A 20,476-nucleotide genomic window follows, 5' to 3' on the forward strand; every position below is an offset into this window, starting at 1 on the left:
AGATTTTGAGATGTTGTGGGTTGGTGGTGGACTCTTCCTTGACTGTACTAGCAGTTTCAGTACTGCTCCAGGATCTCCCTGAGCTGAACGTGTTGCTGGACATGTTTTCTGTCTGTCCAGTCTTTTTATTCCTAACTCATTTACATATCACAGCTCGCTGTGTTATGAAGCAGTCCACAATTAGACACTGAGAGAAACTGGGAGATTTACTTCAAATATATATCTTTTTTATTCTGAAGCCTCCTTTATTGGCTCTTTAAATATCAGAAAGTCCTCCAGATGCCTACTTGTAAAGAGCATACTCATCTCTCTAATGAAAACTGAAGCCAAGGATGAGTAACTTTTCTGCAGCTCTCAGTAACTTCTTTAACTATTCCTTCACGGCTCCTCTCATACCTTGATAAGTTATTGCTGCCACTGTCTCTCTGAGAGGCTTTCTGCTTCTGATATGCTAGAAATCCTTTTTCTGTTAATTTGTATACCTGCAGTAAATGACTTCACTTGCTGTTTTGTGTTTTTACCTTTAATTTTTCAGAGCTTATACTGCCTTCTCATTTCTCAATTTGAACATAAACACCATTTTATATTTTTTTATTTTTTTTATTTTTGGAAATGAGGGGAGAAAGAGATCCTTACAGTGGCTTTGTTAGAATGTACTTGCTCTGAGGTCGTGCTGTCTTCATGCAGTCTGCCAGCACTTTACCCAGTGAGCTGCACTTTTAACTGACTTCACTGTTACATTTGGCTCATCTTCTGAAGTATTCGTAGAAGATGGTTTTCCTTATTTTCTCTTTATAAAGATGTTACATGGGAATACACTGTGGTCATTATTACAGAAAGGGCTTTCTGTAGCTGTCTGATGACCCACGTACAGTGTGCTGCTCCTTGAAACTAAATCAGGTCCTCTTGTGGTGTCTCAGGCTAGCTGCTCTGATAAACAGTCATACATAGTTTCCAAAAATGTATATTGTCTTCACTGTGTCAATGTGCTGTGTGTATGCCGATAGCGGAAGTCTCCTGCTGTTGCTGTGCTCTCTGCTTTCAAGTCTCTCTAATGTCCCCTAAGGTTTCAGTAAAAGCCATATTTTTTTCTGAGCAGTTTACAGCTGTCTCAGTAATACCTTTCCTATTTAGGCATGTGGTTTTGATCCCTAAAGATTTATTTTGATAGCGTTGAGTCAAATATGACTTTTAATCTATGTTATCTTATTCCTATAAATATATTCTGCCCTGCAGTTTCTATGTCATACCTTGCTATGAGTGTCCAAAAATTACTTATTCTCACCAAGTTTGGAAGATGCTTCCTGTACCTAAGTTTGTAACTGATTTCTGGCACGTGACTTAAAACCAGACATTCTGTTTCATGTGCCATTGTTTTAACATCTTAGCATTTTAGAGAAAATCCCATGCTTAGCTGGGAATATGTGTATAGGTTTTGTTACTTCCTACTTGAACTTTACAAACTTGCATCTGATTGTCTTTCTAGGACATGTCATTTTTGACTTTCTCTAGGGGGCACATTATCCTGAACTTTGTGTCCTTCTTCACCTGTCAGTTTTCTTCAAGTCTTTAGCTTAAAATTTCTGCAAAAGGATGGAGATCACATAAATGAATCTCATGTACCACAAGAATCTAACATTCAAAGCATGAGATAAGATTTATGATGCAAAGGGCTCTGCAGAGTCTTATTTTGGTGTAAGGAAGGCTTGCTTCAGTTAATCAACTTGTTCCTTAATAGACTAAGTGGAAATATGTCTCTTTTAAATTAAAGCACATGCTTTTGGCAATGCTTAATTATATCAGATTGAATTTACACCTGAAGTTATGTAGGTAAAACTTTGCCCTGGAGATGAGCCTAAAGTTACCCTGAAATTGAATCTGAAATTAGTTGGCATGTGAAAACTTTGACCTTTATCTCCACCTTCTAAGATGATATTGGAAGATAATGTGTAAAAAATGAAAATAGATCATTATACTTGAACAAGAAAGGGCAGGGAAAAGGGAATATTTCTAACCTCTTACTTTCTAAAATTACTTTTTTCCAACTGAAAAATTTTTCATATATCACTAGGTCCTTGTTTTTGTTTATACATATAACTTGTTCTGTGAGAATGTATTTCCTACCCTATTGAAATAAAGGGCATCATTCGTGCTGTTTTCTGTGACAGTGCACTCAGTCTCCACTTTTCTGTTATTCCCTGGGTGTCACTGTTTTATAGTCGGTAAATGAAATGCTGCTTGTCTGAAATCTATATGTAAGTCTAGAAAATCCAAGCAAGACTCCAGGAATGCCTTTTTTTTTTTTTTTTAAATAGTCAATACATTAGGTGCATGATTATATTTTGTTAAGTACTTGTGCAAACAAAGATCAAGCTTTAAGACTTATTTGTCATATTGTTTCAGCTGATTCACATAAACCCTTTTTGGCACTATTTCAGGATAAAGCAGGAATGGAATTTCATACTAGAGTGCCGGAAGAAAGGCATTCCTCAATCAAAATACCTCAAGAATGGCTTTGTACAAACTGATGAGAAGATCTTGGACACTTATGGAAAGAATCCTCAGCTCCAGAAGAGGCATGCTTTGTCAAATGAAGCAAATAAGGAAAGAAACAAGTTCATTTTTCAGCTTTCTGGAGAACAGTGGACGGTAAATATAATGGAAAATATATTTCTATTGTTAAAGAGTTTGGGTAGCTTAGCACAGTAACTTTTAATCCTCCAAACCTTTTTTTTTTGCCAATGCATGTGAAATTGATGCTTTTTCACAGTGTTAGAAGTGACAAAAGCATTTCTTATCTTACCCTGAACTAGTCGTTTAGTTTTCAAATATGCTTATTTTGAATTCTCTACTGATACATGTAATTTAGCCCTCTCAAAAATTTTGGTATAAGCAATCATATTGCAATAAGGTATCTTTCTCTGAAATTCCCCAATGGATGGAAAGAGGTGAAAATAATATTCAGTTTTGTTGGCTTGTGGATGTCTTCTACTACTCAGAGATCTGTCTTCTTGCTCTAATGGTGTGATAACATTTTTCTCAAGCTCTGTTCAAATCAAAACTAATATTAGCATCAATCCACAATGGTCTTGCTGAAAAAAGCACTTTTTACTTGCAGTTGTGTTTGATGTGAAATAGCAGTTTGGAGGTAAGCTCTGAATTAATGCTGTTTTGAAATTCAGCAAAAGGTGGATTAGAGTTGGTCTGAAGTTTTCTAGAGTTGTTAAAGCTTTGACTGAAATGTATTTTGAATATACACTACTTTATTAATAAGAAAGTGGAACTAGAATTTTTACTTTTGTGTAGTTTATAATTTTGAAATATATTTTTCAGATTTTCATTACAAAAACTGTAAGTTAAAAGTCAATCGATAAAGTGGTCAAATTTTACTAAAAAAATTCTTTTGATTGACCTGAAACGTAACATTGTCCAAGATTTGATCTTGAATATGAAGGTGTGTTCTTTTTAAACTTTCATTTTTTTCTGGCTTTAGTTCTTTTCTGAATAAACATAAAATAGATAAAATTTCTGGAAAATAAAAAACCCTGGTTCCCATCCAGTTCTAGTAAGGAGACTATTTATTCAGCTGATTCCAGTCATTAACGTGGTAGGATTGGTTGCTGGAGAGTTGTCTCATCTCATCTTTCAAGAACCTTGGATATTGAAAATTATGTTAAAGCTGTGTAGTCTTCTACTGCATACTTTCCTGTGTTGTAAACTTTGTAGGTAAGTTAAGAGAAAAAAAAGAGATATTACAGCTCCTTAGACACTGATATAGTAGCAACTGCAAATATTTTCAGTGCATCAGGGAGCAGAGAGCTGCGTAACTAAACTCTTCTGTTACTTATTCTCTTTTACCAAACCATTAACATTTTGCTTTGTCACCATAAACAAGGCTCTACATTAGGAGACCAAATCAAACACACATAATTTGCTCTGTTTTCCAGAGCATTTAATTTCAATTTGACAGGTTGAAAGATCACATTCAAGAGATATTGGTGTATTGTTATGTACATTATGCCACCTTGAGCAGTACACTCCTAACCACCAAGTGCTTTGATTCCTTCTCCTTATCATATGCTCACTGTGGCCATATCACACAACCACTGTGCCTCATTGTCCAGCTCTAGCCTGGTTAAAGTGGGTTTCCTGTTTCAACAAGATACTGTGACATAGTTCAGGGTGTCTGCAGACAAAGATAATATCAAAGCTGCTTTATTTAGAGAAGTCCAATGCTCCCTCAAAATCAAAGAACATTGGCAGTCTCTAACAGTTGAAAACTATTTTAAAAATGTGAAAATACACTTGACAAAGTTCTGAAAGAATTGTATTTCCCCTTATTGCAGAAATTTTGTAAAAACTATGTTGGTTACACAAAGCAAACAACTTAGTTTGCTTTTTAAAATTTCAACTGCTGCTTCTAAACCAAAGACAGAATCAGACATGACACTCTTTTCCTCTATTACTCTCTCACAAAAAAGTGCACTTAGGCAAAATGAATTTGCAGACTATACAACCAATGCTGCACGGGCTGGCAATTTGCATGTGAAAAGATCTGTGGATGTGTGACACTTTTCTGAGAGAAGAAATGTATGTTATGTAGCTGGGAGCTGTGGTATCAATTGTGGTTTAGTTTTTGTAATGTCTTTTGCACACAAATACATCTATAAGTTGAAAATTTGGAAGATTAGGCACTCAGACACTAGGAAAAGTCAGAGGTGGGATTGCCTGTGCAGTTTTACAGGCACATAACCAGCTTGGTTTGCTGTTGGCTGGCCGCTTACCATTGGCAACAGCAAACAGCACAGCCCTGTGAAGTGTCCATTTGGGAACTAGCTGCTGAATCCTCTATCTCACTTGCTTTTAGCTGATAAGTATTTCTATTATGTTTCCCCTTTCCTCTCATCAATGAAGCAGTAATGTATCCTCTAGACAGTTGATAGCTAAAGCTGAGTAGGTTGCTGGTATAACTTACAGATTTAATTTTGAGAAATGGGCTTGCTTCTGGGCTGTACCAGTTCTCTTTCTGGATGCTGTGAAGTTAAGTCTCACAGAGGAGTAATCCCCAGCATAGGGATCTTTCAAGATCAAAGCAAGTGGCTTTACCACATCCTTCCCATAGGTCTCAATGTAAGGGCTCTCAGCAGCAAATGAGCTGAGTCCACAAATCAACTAATGCTGTTATTTGCAATGTTGCAGCCAATTAGAATGGTAGCTTGTATTTGGCACTAATCAGTGCCCAGGCTGTCTAGATGGTAAAAAGGTAGACATGTTACAAAGATGCTATTGTCTCATGCTCCATATCCATACAGCATAACAGTGAATCTGGCCCACTGATTCCGCATTGTTGAGTACAAGGTTAAAAATAGGTTTTGTAAAACACTCCATCATATACTGGGATAGCTTGGACAATTATTTTGAAAATCAGCTGGATAGTGCTCTTTTGAAAATCTTCTCGGATCTCCTTCTGAGAACCTTTGTAAGGGAGAAAATCAGAGCAGATCACACATTTTGAATTCCTAATAGGAATTCCTTCCTTCAGGACTTCTGTGCCACTTTCTTCCCACCTCTCAAATGTAATTGAAATGATAATGTATTTTCTTTAGGTGGAGACCCACTGTTCCTTATACTTGTAAAGTAATTATTTTAACATATCTGAGGAAAGATAAAGCTCATACAACTAATATTAGGTTAGACGAATAGGCATAGAGTATTAACTAAAGAGAGTAGGGCTTGATTTTACAGTATATGAATGCTGAGGGATTGTATTCTGTTTATGCAGATCCATAATTCCTTGTGGGTCATTAATTCTTACTAGTTACCATTCACTTTTAGGGTAATATTTTGAGAGATGCAGTCTGAGCCTCTAGACATCTCAGGTCACAATGGTTTTCTAACAGCATGGTCACACTAACTGAATGGAAATCTTCTGAACTACAGTGCTGTAGTAGGATCAGTATCAAGCCTTTATGCTTGAAGAACACAAACTCAGTGAGTCCCTCTGAATCTGAAAGCCCTCCTGTAACTTGAGTACTTGTTTGGCCATGCCTGTCCAGTGGTTAGCTTCTGGCTGTGGACAGTGATTGGTAACTGCAGTGATGAGATAGTTTTACTTTTGTCTGTCAGAGCTCCACCTGGAAGAGGCTGTGTGACAACATCCTTAAGGTTCAGTGGTCCTTGCCTCCTCTTTTACATAACAACCAAATATTTATGACTCAAGTGTCTGCATCCCTGTGCGGTGCATTTCTGCCAGCTGGGAACAGTAATGAATTAATATTTGTATTTAGGAAAAAAGAGCTCCTATAATAACAAATGGGCTAGTCTCATAATCTGATGTTGTGAATGAAATCAAGACAGGCTTTTCTCTTCTCTTTATAAAAAATGGGCAGAACCCAGTTGTATTGCCTCAGCAGCGAGCCTCCTGAATCCTCCTATGTTTGCCCTTGGGACTTGCAAAGCCCTTGGGACTTGACAGCATGAGAATGGTGTACTGTGCCACAAGTAATTTGAGGTTCCCAAGGTATGTTTCAGAAAAACTTTTTATTTATCTGAGAGTTTTCCAGGCAATCCACCATGAAAAGGAACTGTCTAAGGACTTTGGACTCTTGAATTGTGTGTTTGAATCAGTTGCCTAGGAGACAATGATGGAGAGTTGATGAAACACTTAATTGAGATCCTTTGTATGTGTAAACATATATCTACTGAATTAAATTAGTTCTTCAGAAACATAGCACTGCTATTAGAGCAGAATGAAAACTGTGGCAAAATAATGCCATGAATATTCATATGAATTTTTCAATGAATTCACTTCAACTCTGTTTTTCCCCTCTGAGTATTTACTTTCTGCTCCTAACTAATGAATGTTTATTTGCTGGTGGGTAAGTGAATTTTAAATGATTTTCAGAAAATATTTAGGAAAAACAAATTTTTGAATTTGTGATATCAATATTGGCAAAGGAAAGGTGACGATGTTCACTCAAATACAGAGCAGGACTGTTCTTGGCTGTGCTGCTTTACCTAAGCAGAGGATCTGGATGCATACCTACTTTAAACAACTTTAATGTCAAATGTGTACAACAAGTAAATGAATGAGTGATGGTAAAATTCTTTACTTGTAAATAATGAACTTTTTGCATATCATTTCTTCACAGAAAAAGGCAGCAAATTAATTACTACATTTGTATTTATTCTCCCAGTTTTATTGTCTAACATGCTGTTTATTTTCACAGAGAACAGAGAATTTCCATTTGTTATTCCCAACTGTTAGTGACAGTGAGGTATTTATTTGCCACAAACGGTCAAGTAGAATTGCTGCATTGAATGGACTCTCTCTTGTGCTTATTTCTAAAATAAATTTGTGTTAAAATCTCTCTTGTGCTTATTTAACTTTCAGAGATATTTTTCCCCAAAAAAGTGTAAAATTCCTGACCCAGTCAGGTAATACAGGGGGCCCTGAGACACACTAGTTTTGGAACTAGCTCCAAGCTTTCTCAAAGATGAGGGAGATTTGGATTCAAGGTTTTGGTTTGGCCCATGACAGATAAAACTACAGAGCTGGAGACAAAACAGAATTGAAACTTCTCAGAGCTTTGATCATAGTTTTAGTTCAGGCTTATGTCTAGCAGGTAAATTATCTCCTAATTAGAAATAGTATAATCAGCAATGGTTGTAGGTTTGCTATTTATTTCCTTTTAATACTTTTTTTCCCCTCCCAAAAATCAAGTATTGTTTTGTTGTTAAAGGCAAAAGACTGGCTATCCTCCAAGTGTCAGTCTTCATAGAGCAATTTATCAGCAGGCTGCCAGCTTTAGCGTGGCAGCAGCAGATTACAAAAGAACACAAGGGAATCAGAGAGTAAAGCAAACGTAAAGCTTGTGCAAATTTCAGTTCCCATCCCTATCTAATTTGTAAATGAAGTAAAATATCACATCAATTTATGTTTCAGCAACACAAATAAAAGGTATTGTAAGATGGAGAATGCTAAAAAACCCACATTATAGCAAAGTATTTGTAAACTTATGTTTGCAAATTGTAAATATGATTATAAGATATAAAGAAATAATCTCAAGAAAGAAAAGTAAGTCAGGGCAATTGGTAGAAGAATGGAACCTCCTTCCATTCTTTTGAAGTCATGTCTGAATTTATTTCAGTTGCTGCACAAGAATATCTTGGTGCTTTAAACTACCCTTAATACAGAAGTAAAGATTTTAAAAAATATTTTCTCATTAATAAAAAATAATTTTTAAAATGTTTTGGCTTAATTTTTCTAAAATTATGAAGGAGTTTGATCTTAATCTGAGAGAGTGCTTTGTGTGTTGCACTGTTTGCAATGTATCAAGGAAAAGTTTGTGGGGGACCCCCTTCAGTCTGGGAGAACAGCAAGGCTGTTGGCTTCACAAGCGTTCCCCTTTGCTCCCTGCTGTATCTGTCAGCAAGGAACTGGAGATGGTCTGTTGCGACAACAAGGTGCAAAAAACCAGCAGGTCAGTAGAAAGACAGACAGACCTGAACTGTGGAGAAATAGAGTGGCAAATGGTATCTGTTACCCAGACATCTTTTTCCCTCCAGTATGACTATTCTGCATCGGCTTTCTTTGTGAATCAGGGTTCTTCCCTACTGTGGAATCTGTGACACTCCAGCTAAATACTATCCCCTGTGTGCTGCATTTTGAATTCTATACAGGTGGGAAAGACAATACTAATTGAATTTTCAGTTGGTATTTATTCTTTTATTTTGCTGCAGAAAAATGTGCAGCACTAAAGGTGGAGGAGTGGAAACCCACTCTAGAAAGTTGGAGAGATTTCTCATTACCAGCCCTGAGGCATTTCAGGCATTTTATTTTTTAACTGCCATAAACTGACAAATATAGAAGATGGATCACAATGCAATATACACCTAGTGGGAAAATGAAGCAAGAAATGAAATGATCCATATCAAATATGGAAGGGCAGGTAGCAAGGCAGAAGTACATATATAGGCTAAATGTCTCCATGTGTAAATTTGAAACAGAACTGAAATTAGAGGCAGCAACTACCAAACAAAGAACAGTTTATGATCAACAGTCCAGTATATCTTTAATTACAATTAGATGTTTGAATTTAGCTAAGTGTTAAGTACCACTATTCCTACTTCAGAAGTTCAGAATGAATAAAAAACAATTAAAATGCATCACTCTTGTTAATGTCTTGGGGGAATCTATGAAATCTAGAAGGAAAGAAAAAATGGGCAATGTCCTCTGTATAAAAACAGTAATTCCTACTTTGTTGTATTCTTCACGCACAGGAAACAAATTTGGAAGTTATAAAGGAATTAAAGGCTGAAACACTTACATCTCTTTTTATGGAGCAAAGTTAGTGATAGCACCTCATCCAGATTATTTATGCCAGATGTAACCAATACAGAGTGATATAAAGCCAGGACAGACTGGTAAATTATGTGCTGCTTTAGAAAGTGGAGTTTAAATGATCTGAACTTCAACTTTATGAATTGATTTTTGTCTGTTTCAAGTTCAAGGAATTTGATGACATAATTCAAAGAAAGATGTGTACATCTGAAATGAATACCATTTATCTAAAGCAATGTTGTAAGAATTAAAAGGCTTTAAAACTTTTACTTTCAGTAAGTGTTATACATTGGAGATCTTGAACAAATGGAATAGTCTCAAAATTACTCAGAAGCAAATTTATTTGCTGTGTATTTGGAACAATACTAGAATTCTTAAAGAAAAAGATTCTGCATGACTAAAGCAAGAATTAATTGCAATTGTGGACTGATTTAAAAATTGAGTATTTTTATTCTTCCTAAAGAAATTTAGTAAAAATTTTCAAACATTGCTGAAATAACTTAGAAAGTTAAGTCACTTATTTGAAAAAAAGACTTTCAAAAGGTGATATGCGTGCATCCTATCCGAAATGTTTCTGTTCCTTGGACTGTGTTGCATCTTGACAAACAAATTTTGAAACCTTGGCAGGTATTAAGAATGTAGTCACACTTTTTTTTTATCTGTTGTGGCAAACCCTATTTAGATATTCTCCATACACCCACTTTTCTGTTTTGTGTTGTATTTTACTACATCTTGATATGTGAATTAAAACACTGAAATGTGTTTTTAAAAAATCCTCCAGCTGGAAAAAGGAGATAATAAGGGAGATACCAAACAGGTTGGGTGCTTCAGATGTTTCTGTTTTAGAGCAAAATGATTGCATTAGCAGTTAAAAAATGAATATGTGGTGACAGACAGCTGCAATGCTCTTCAAAAACAAACAGGTCTTATGAGGGTTTGGCAAACTGCTGTTCTACATCAAGATAATTAAGGCAAACTGTTGAGGTTTGGCTGTGGAATTTTCCCCCTGTATTTAGAAACATGGTAGAACAAAGTTCTAACTTGATGTTTTCTATTTACCTGTTCTTATTTCATTACAGGAATTCCCAGATTCTCTGAAAGAACAGATCTATCTGAAAGAATGGCACGTGTACAATACGTTGATACAAACCATTCCAGCTTACATTGCATTATTTCAAGATCTGAGAGTACTGGAGTTGTCAAAAAATCAAATCAACCATCTCCCAGTGGAAATTGGTAAGTTGGTTCAAGATATTCAGCTATTTATACTTATGCCATTTAACTATATTACAGGGAAATGAGCATCTGTGGATATTCTTATTAATTTACTGATAATTGTCTTCTCATGAACAGTCCTCTCTAAATTTTTAGAGCTCCCTGGCTGTATTTGTACTTGCTGAATTGTATGCAATACCATGTGTGTAGTATGTCTCAAACATGGGAAAAAACTGACACTTTTTTTTTTAATCTGCCTATAAGGCAGTTATTGCTTGTATTCAAGTAGATGGAGAGTTCTTCCTGAGAACAGGTGGTGTTTCATGTTCCTTAGAGGTTAAGAAAAACAGAAGTATTACAGAATTGTAAACCTCAAACAAGATGAATTGAAATGTAAGATTGTAGTGAAAAGGAATAAAAAATATAATGTTGCATAAAATCCATCTTTTGAATTTTATAATGAGTTCAGTAATGATCCCTATTTAATAAAGTGGTATATCCAACATGACATCAGGGTTTTTAGAGAAACAAATTCTTAACACTTACTTACTTTGGCCTTTGCTATTTTAAGCTACATAATAACACGGATTTTAATGTTTGGCTCTCCTGTGTTTTCTGATCTTACAATATAAAAAGCTTTTTTGAAAGACTGTAATGCTTTGAGAGGGATTTGCTGCTCTTAGAAGGAAGAGTGTTGGTGTAACCAGTGGTATCTTTGAGAGCTGAAGAAATTGGGTCCCCTGTGAGGCCCCTGTAGTTGAATCCATGCTCCCAGGTGTACTAGTGCTTCTGCCTTTGTTTTTAAATGTAGTAGTCCCAAGCTTTTCCAATGACTGGTATTCCTTATGTACACTAAGAGCTAGCAACTTTCAAAAAAAAGATAAGGACTGAAAACTCCACTTCTGTAGTTATCATAGGCTTGACTGAGAAAAACAGGCAGAGAGAGAGCATCCTGAAACACAGAAATCAGTGTTAGACTTTTCTACTCTTTTCTACTCTATGTCTAGTCTATTAGTAGAGTAAAACTAATGCTTTTGATTTATTTACTAACATTATATTTTACACAGAAAATTTCCCACGGACATCAAGTTATATTTTATAGTTTCAACCTGGCAGCTAAATACATTAACAAATCATAAACAAGACACAAGCAGGAAACAATGGACATAAAATAAACACTAACTGTTTTGTCAGCACTTTGACCATGGAACTCAGATGGGTCAGTGAGTTTAATGGGCAAAGACCTTCTACCAGGTGGTATTGAAGAAAGGGGAAAGGACATAGTTCCCTTCCTGAGGCTACCGTAAACCATTAAACATAAGGTTTTAAAGGGTTGCTGCTTAACAGTCGAGGCAGCTAGAGGCTAAGAAAGTTTTTTCTTTCTTCTTGTAATATTGTGCATTGTTAATGAAAATGATCCCCAAGAAAAAGTGATTATGAATGCTAATGAAGTCTATTTCCAGAATAAAGGTACAAAATCAGACTATTCTAGCATAACCAATTCTCTGTAGAGGGTAATGTAAAGGCCAAATCAGACCTTTCTTGGGAAACAAGGAGAAAGTTTTACATGCTTCTAGTAGCAATCACTGTTCTTCCAATTGTGTTTAAATGATGTGATTTCTGCTCATCAGAAGCTTTCATGTTATTCTCACTTATTCGCCTTCCTTCCAATATGCTCATCCCTCTAGCTTATACCCAAGGTGTTGCTTTCTTCCTTTCAATGTTTTTATTGCTGATTTTTAATGTAAATGTTTGATTGGAAGGGCCAGGGAATATTAGAAAACTGTTTGCTGTAGGTCCTGCTTCAGACACAATGTTCTAGCACTCATCATCCTCCTCTTAACAGTGAACTCTTGTTCAGAAATTTTTTTTTCAAGATTCATTGAATGAGAGAGGGCATGACTGTACTAAACACTCATCTGGAGAAATGTAGATTTGAACCTTTCCTTTTGAGACACTGTATAACCAAATTAACAAATTTGGTTAGCTGTAGATGCTATTTATACAATAATTTTACATCACAGCAGTAATTCTAGCCTATCCAGACAAAGATACAGATTCACGGATGTAGTTTAAAAAGAAATAATACAAAAAAGCCACGCCAGGACTGTGCAACTGAACTGTTCAGCACTTTTTTGCCAAAACTGCCTGATGATTTTCAGTCTTAGTGAATGTCCTGTGTTGATACACCACCTATTAGTAATGCAATGAAGCTGCCTTTGTTGTTATGGCATAAATTACAGAGAAGTTTTTATCTCAATTTGTACAATGCTCTCTTTGTTGACATGTAAAGTGGTATGCTTGCAAATGGCTATGCTTTTATTTCATGTACTATATATGCACACAGACATAGACACTAATATGTACTGGAAATGTTCATTATTTTAATAAGACATTATTATGAAAGGTCTTGGATATTTTGAAGTTTTTGGATGCTGCTTCAAAATGAAACCTTTCATAGTTTAGTCATCTAGCTGCTAAATTATCACAGGGAAAATAATCGATGTAGGTTTGGTTTGGGAGCTCTGTCTAAGCAAGGAATGAGGACTGTGCTAAATCAGAAGGTAAGGTGTCTGGAAAGGTTAAGTGCTAGAGCATTCATCATTTTGTGTTCTGTTTACAAAACAGCAGCAAGTAGGTAAATATCACAGCTAAAACATACTTGAGAGTAATGACAGATGGTTGAAGTTGGCAGTGACGTGCATGCTGTTGAGTCTTTAATCTTCAGACAGAATTGAAGCCAAGCTTAGACCAACAAAACGTCCAGCAGAAGCTAAACTGATGAGCCATGTTAGGACTACTTTTGATTCTCACAAGAGGGCTTTAAAGGTGTGAGAGAACAGAAGATGATAATATTTTCAGTGAAAACAACTATTGCTGCAGTAGCAGTCTCTGGACTAAAGTATCTTCAGGAACTGAAGTTCATATTCCTGTTTTACCTTATTTAGAAGGGAATGCTCTACTCTGAATCAGAGAGAAGAAAGACTTGAATCCATTCTCAGATATTTCAAATCACACTCTTAGCTATAATCATCTATGCACTTGAACAGATAAAATTTGGATCAGAAGACAGATGAGAATACTTTTGATTTTATTCTTTTTGTGGAATAGCAAATATTTTATTGGGAAGCAAGTAAACAAAAATGGAGAAAACTGCAAAATGGAGTTGTTGTCTGTCTCAAAGTTGTCAGGTCTGGTTTTCCCAGGAATAACAGAAAAATACATGAGCAGGGGTGTAGCCAGGGGATTTACTTTGGCAGTGGCTTCTGGGTGAGTTTGCAGTTCTGTCTCTGACTGCATGGCTGCAGTGCAGTCACTGTATATCAGTTAGTGCTAGTACATTGGTAATTGCTATACCTGAAAATATCCAATAGAATACATTCCCATATTCACACAGGAAGTAGTGAACTGCATTTTCATGTGATCCCGAAGCTTTTGTGCTGGGATGGGATAATGAGGTTATATCAGGACTTTTTGTCCCACAAATTATTCATGAAACATCTCAAGGAGCTGTTAATAAAATCTTTGTACCTCATTATGTTATCTCACATTTTTGGTATAACAAATATTTAAGAGACGTGCTTTTGAGACATATTTTAATAAGAAATCACAGAGATTTTTTTGGTCTCCTCCCTACCTCACAGTATAAAATTTCATTTGTGCATACCATTAATCCAAATTCCTAGAACTCAGAGGGGAAAACTATAAGTAATACAGTTTTAGATGACTTCTAGATACCTAAAACAGCTTTTTCTATTAATAAGATTCCCAGTGTGCTGATGTGTGAGATTCCAAGAAGAAAATACATATTCTCAATTTAAATGCAGTTCTGAGGAGTTGCAGATTCATCTCTTACCCCTGCCATTTATTCAGTATTGAATATTATCTGTCCAACAGCTCAGTCTTGTATACAACTGAGGAAAATTTTGTTTATATTCCCCATTTGAAGGGGAAGTATTAAACACCTCTGTTGCAAGTTGACTGTTTTTAGGAGGATGCCAGTTGCTTTAAGGCTAGCTGCTCAAATGATGGTTTGCTTGTACTGGAACAGCTGGTAAGCTCCTCAAAATTTAACCCTTGGTTAGTGCATCACAAAAGTACAAAACTGTACTTTTTATTGGACCAACTAGAGAGGAAATAATTTTTTTCATTTATCTGCTTAAGCTATCAAAAAAGGGAATATTGTACTAAAATTTAATACAAACATACTGCTTTAACAAATTTCAACATCATTGGATCTTGCAAAGGCCAGTACTTTATTAAGCTGAATTTCTTGAAAGGATTTTAAATAGTGCCATTGAGTACTGAGCTCAGACTGTAAACAATGCCATGGAAACTACTCATTACATAAAATATTTTTGTCAAAAGATTCCTATCTATTGACTTTGTCATATTGCTTTATGTAACTCCATTATATATAACAATGTTAGAACACACTCTTTCTACACAGAGCAGATTGGTATGAGCAAACTCGCTAGTTTATTTCTCAGTCTTCACTTGGGTCACAGTGGGAATGTTGGAGGCTGTGCACACCATTCTGGTTATGATGGAAAAGTTTTATCCAAAAAGAAGCTTTTTCTGTTTCCAAGGTAATCAAAATGTATTGCTCTACCCTTCCCAACAGTTTACTCCATGTTTATTTCTGATGCTCAGAAAGTGTTTTCCAGCCTGGAGACTGAGCTCATACTCTACTTTGCCCTTGGGAGATACACCCTTTTTTGGGGATCCCCCGGGAGATCAGAATCCATGTTTCAGCTTATCTGTTGACAAGAAAAAAGGAAGTCACATACTTTTCTACAGAATTTCTAATCTATCAAAATATCTTCAGTTCAGCTTATTGCATTTTTGTTTTCATTAATTTCCTTTTCAGCCCGTTCAGTAGACCCTCACCCTACATGTTTTCCTGCGAAGGTATCTGTCTCTACCATTCAGGCCACAAGAACTTCTTCATGTTTTTCTACCTCTATTTTGCTACAAGGAAACCTTCCCCCCCGCCCTCCCCTTACATTGTACTAATACTCTTCTGTCCACAGACCGAGATCCCAAGCTTTATCCTTTTAATTTTTTGTTTGTAGTAGTCATTTGCAATTTCTCTCAGCATGTTTAAACTTCTTTAATTAAACACATGAAGGTTGATTAAAGAATGAAATTTTACTAGCACAAGGCCAATTTGTTACTGTGCTACAGCTTTTATAAGACCTAGTGGCAAAAAAAGGTTTTGCAACTTTGTTATGCAAAAGGAGTTCAGGAAGTCTTCATCCCTCCTTTGCTTGGATGCTTTAAGTAGAAGTAAAAAATAAATAGATTGATATTTTAACTGTTACCTGTAAGCTTGAACATCAATATCCCCTTTCAGATAAATCAAAGGCAATGTCATTGATTCAGCAGAGAATCAATAGGAGATAGGAGACTATTTGTCTTGGCCCATAGGAAGCTGCTATCAGATTATTGCAGATCAATGCAAAAACTTGCTTTGCGTTCTACTCCAGTTTATACAAGTGGATCTACATTTGCATTGAATGGGATCCTTAGATAATAAAAGGTCTCTATAACCTCATCTGTATTTTGTCTCTGACACCTTGTTAAGAGCACTAATGTAGGCTTGTCTAAACAGTGAAGTTGCATTACTATTATTACTATGCTGCATTGCCCATCAGAAATTATAGAGTTTAATTACTGGTTTAATTTTTTAAAATAATGAATTAAAAATTTAAACTGGGAATAAATGTTATCTTGGGCAACAGCTATGGCATTGCAGCTCCCACTTAAAAATAAAATATTCTTAATTGTGAAACTGCCAGGGAAGCCATGGATTTCATTACTGCTTTTACTGCCTCTCCTCAGAAAACACAGAGATGTTAGCTGTTTAACTCCCTAATTTGCATTTTTTATAGAATTGAAAATTCAGTGCCATTAAGCATAGTTAACAACAGTGGTGTAGCAGCAACGATTTTACTATTACTACTTTTAATTGAGAAGTTGTGCTTGAGTATTATTTGAATGTATAGGTGGCAGGTGTGGTGGTCAAAACCTGCTCTACAGTTGTGCAGCTGTGAAGGGGGTGTCACTTCCTCTGTCCTCTCCTAAGGCTGCTTCAATGGCTGTATTGCATGCTCATTAAGCCTGGTGGTGGCTGGGCACCATACCTAAGAGTGGAGAACTTCTGCAATAAGAAGGTGTAAATAAGCCCCTAAATACAGACTGCAGGGCAGTGAAAGTCATTCATACTGCCTTACCACCCCCTTCACCCCCTCCAATCCCCCAGCGGTTATTGCAATAAACTCCAAAAGTGGGTGAGAATGGCTGGAATCTTGCTGACAATGCCTATAACATTTGAAGGTTATTTAGGGATTCATTGCTCCCCAATTTTGTAGTCCTTCAGCCAAGATACCTGGCTTTGAGAATCCTGAGTTGTCATAAATGTTGTCTTACGGTTGTATGTTTGTGCTCTTTCTCTGACAAAAATAGCCTAGGAGCCTTGTTTAACAGGTCTAGGGGAAAAGGAGAGTGACAGTCTTACTCCTTTTGTCTGAGAAAGGAAAAGATCTCTGCCTGTAACCTGGATTACCAGTCAGGAAACTCATATAACCTAATTCTATCCCTGTGTAGACTGTTGCTTGTAAGAATTTTAAACAGTTTTTTAGAGGAGGGAGTAATTAGAGATGTGGAGCTGAACGGAAAGTAGGTTGAAATTAAAAATTTATAAAGGAAAAGCAAGTTGTGCCCAACTCATTTGGTTTCTGTCTTTCTTTTGAGAAGATGATTGAGCTTCAAGTGTAATCTTGTCTATCTGGCATCCCATAAAGTATTTGATACAGTGGACTATGAAAAATGAATTTTTGAATCTAAGACAAGGGACTTTGATTCAACAATTGTAAAAATGAGTGAAGGACTTGCTAAAGCAAAGGAAGCAAGGCACTCATTTGGAAAAAGAAGCTATCAGTCAGGAGGAAGATCACTTTTGGAGTTTCTCAAGGATCAGCCTTGAGTTTATTTCTTAATTATTTGGAGGAACTGGGCCACTGAAATTTTCTGCTGACACAGTTTGGGTGTTATTGTCACTGCACAAACAGGAGGAAATAAGAAAAGCTGGATGAGCAGGTAGGCTTCCAAAAAAGTAGAGAGATTAAATTCATGATTGCAGAGTTCAAGGTCATGTACTCAGGAGCTAATAATTTGTGCAGCAAGTCATGAGGTCATTGAATGCAAACAACTGAATAAATGAAATTCCTAATCTAACAGTCACAGAAGGACAATCCTATATGATATATACATAAAGTTGTGGTCACTCAGATTCAAGAAAAGTTATTTCAGATGGGAACAGATGCAAAAGAAGTCTAATAGGACCATATGAGGAGGGGAATTTTTATTTTGTGAGAGGAGATTAGAAGAATTGGCTAATTCAGGCTAGTAAAATAAATTCTGATATGTCTGCTACCTATGCAAACATCGGAGAAGTAAACATTAGGGAAGGAAAAGAGCTATTTAAAGATGAAATTGGCAAAAGAATTAATAGTTATAGAACTTCTATGAATAAATTTAGACTGGCAAGCTGAAGACCATTCCAAATCATGAAAAGGATGAAACTCTGTTAACTTTGTTTTTCTATAAAAGCAGTGGATGTAAAAAAACAAACTCTCTTTAAGATGGAATCTGTTAAATCAAAAAATGGGAATACGTGAAGTGGTGGTGTAAGGGTTTTATCCAGGAGGTCCTGAGAAGTCCTATGTATGTCTTATGGTCCTAGAGGGAGCGTTAATGCTTGACTACTGCTCAGTTATCAGGTGGAATAACTTAATCCACTGGAGAGACCAGAGGTGAAAAAACAGCTGTTACACAGAACTGCAAGAGATTGCTCCCCGCACGCAGATCTTGGTGAACTGTATCCCACTCATCTATGTTGTCCTGAGTTTGTTATCACAATTAAATTCAGTTGTAAGACTCATGGCTTTTTCCAGTAATTTTCATAATCTTAGCCACAGCAATTACGGGCAGTTGACTGTAGATTCTGTAGTGCACTTCTGTCAGATTAGAGAGAGATTATATATGACAAGAAAAAATGTGATGCATCTTCTACTTACTTGCTTTCTCATACCTACAAACCATATTGTGAACATTGACATATATATTAGAAACTGTGAAAGGAGAAAAAAGCTTGAAAAGCCATGGTTTCAGAAGGCAGGAAAGTCAGAAAGGGAAGCTGTGCTTGTCTCCATCACTCTGCCCAGAAAGGCTGTTAAATTTTTGTGATTTTCTTTTGGTAAGCAGTTCTGCTCCATGTCTCCTAGTTATGCACTGGAGATGCATCATTTGAGCAGAGTTAGACAAGAGGGTGACTAGGAAGTTGGAGATACTAGATGCCTTGTCTACATTAGTTCTCCAGCTACTAATGGAACTGAGAGGTAGAAATTTCAGTGGCTGAAAAGTTAGCAAATACATCTGTTGTGGGTTAACACTCATAGGCAGCTAAGTCTCACACAGCTTTCTCAGCCTCCCACAGCTGCTTGTTCAGTCTCCCACAGCAGGATGGGGAGAGAATGGGAAGGGTGAAAGTGAGAAAACTCGTATGTCAGGATGAGGACAGTTTAAAAAGTGAAGAAAAATGAACAAACAAGTGATGCAAAAGCAATCACTCACCACTAGCTGACCAATGCCCAAGCCAGTCCCTGAGCAATAGCAACCTTGGAAAACTCCCTGTCAACTCCCCTGCTCCCAGCTTTTACTGCTGAACATGATGTTATATGCTATAGTATATTCCTTTGATCAGCTGGGGTCCAGCGTCTTGGCCCTGTCCCCTCCTAGCCTCCTGCCCACCCCAGCTGACTCACTGGGGCAGCGGAGTGAGAAACAAGAGAAGGCCTTCATGCTGTGTAAGCACTGTTTAGGAATAGCGAAAACATTGGTGTGTTATCACCACTGCTTGGTCACAAGTCTAAAACATAGCATCATACAGGCTGATATGAAGAAAATTAACTTAATTCCAGACAGACCCAGTACAATGTCCCATTGCTAAAAGAAATGACAAAACATTCCAGTGCTAATGAGCAAGTAGTTCCTTTTTCTTTCCAATGGGATTTGCATTTCTTCACTGAGGGATTAATTGGATGAGGAATTAATTTGTGATTCTCTGATTGTCTATTTTATTTTAAGGCATTTCTGCTTCAGTGATTATTTTATTGCAATGAGGTGGTAAGTTGATGTTTATACCACTTAGCATGTGATGTTTAAATCATGATACTAAAGTTGGTGAGGCTTCATCATGGGTAGGCTAAACTTTTATTACTTTTATGTGCTTAAAAATCTGGAAATAAGGTGGTTCACACATTTACACCATTAAATTGCTTCTATTACTCTCTTGCACCAGCCCCAATGACCCTTGTAGGACAGTAATGTACTGCTAAAACAATGCCTGTTGTAATCTTACAGAAAATTTTGCTTCTGGTATTTTAACTAAAACAGCACTTCACAGTGAATAGGAAAGACAAGGTTACCTTCCTAAAAGGACAGATGAATTTTGAAATACCATCTCAGTTTCTATTTCTGGCAGAGCTAAAACTAGGAGGAAGCTGAGTGGAAGCTTCTATATTTTTCTCTGTTGCAGCCTGTAGAGATTAAAATAATGGAGTTCTTACCAGATATGGCTTGTCTGCCACCTGTGAGAAAGATTTGGGTGGTCCAGTCATCATTTGAAGACAATGTTGTGTCCAAGGGAGACTCTGGGATTTATGTAAAATGCTGTGTGATTTGGTGGCTGCTAGGATTGGTCACCAAACTGCATGCCTCTGCCTCTGACAACAGCAATTTCTCAGGGAAAAAATGTGGGGCTTTCAATTCCCTGTGTTTCTTCTCTGTCTTTTTCTGTGGAAACACCATCTGGTCTCTCGTAAGAATTTCCACACATTGCAAAAGGTGGGCAGC

The 20,476-nt window shown here is 36.6% G+C and overlaps 1 protein-coding gene across 1 annotated transcript in view; it reads left to right on the forward strand.

Moving 5' to 3' along the window:
- LRRC2 (leucine rich repeat containing 2) overlaps nucleotides 1-20,476 on the forward strand; it is a 68,257-nt gene that overhangs the window by 17,900 nt on the left and 29,881 nt on the right. Inside the window, exons 3-4 of the mRNA XM_072859476.1 lie at nucleotides 2,439-2,649; nucleotides 10,423-10,579. Of these exons, the coding sequence (XP_072715577.1) occupies nucleotides 2,439-2,649; nucleotides 10,423-10,579 (368 nt within the window). The remainder of the gene's footprint in view (nucleotides 1-2,438; nucleotides 2,650-10,422; nucleotides 10,580-20,476) is intronic.

Source organism: Ciconia boyciana, chromosome 4, assembly GCF_034638445.1.
Source record: "Ciconia boyciana chromosome 4, ASM3463844v1, whole genome shotgun sequence".
Classification (NCBI taxonomy): Eukaryota; Metazoa; Chordata; class Aves; order Ciconiiformes; family Ciconiidae; genus Ciconia; species Ciconia boyciana.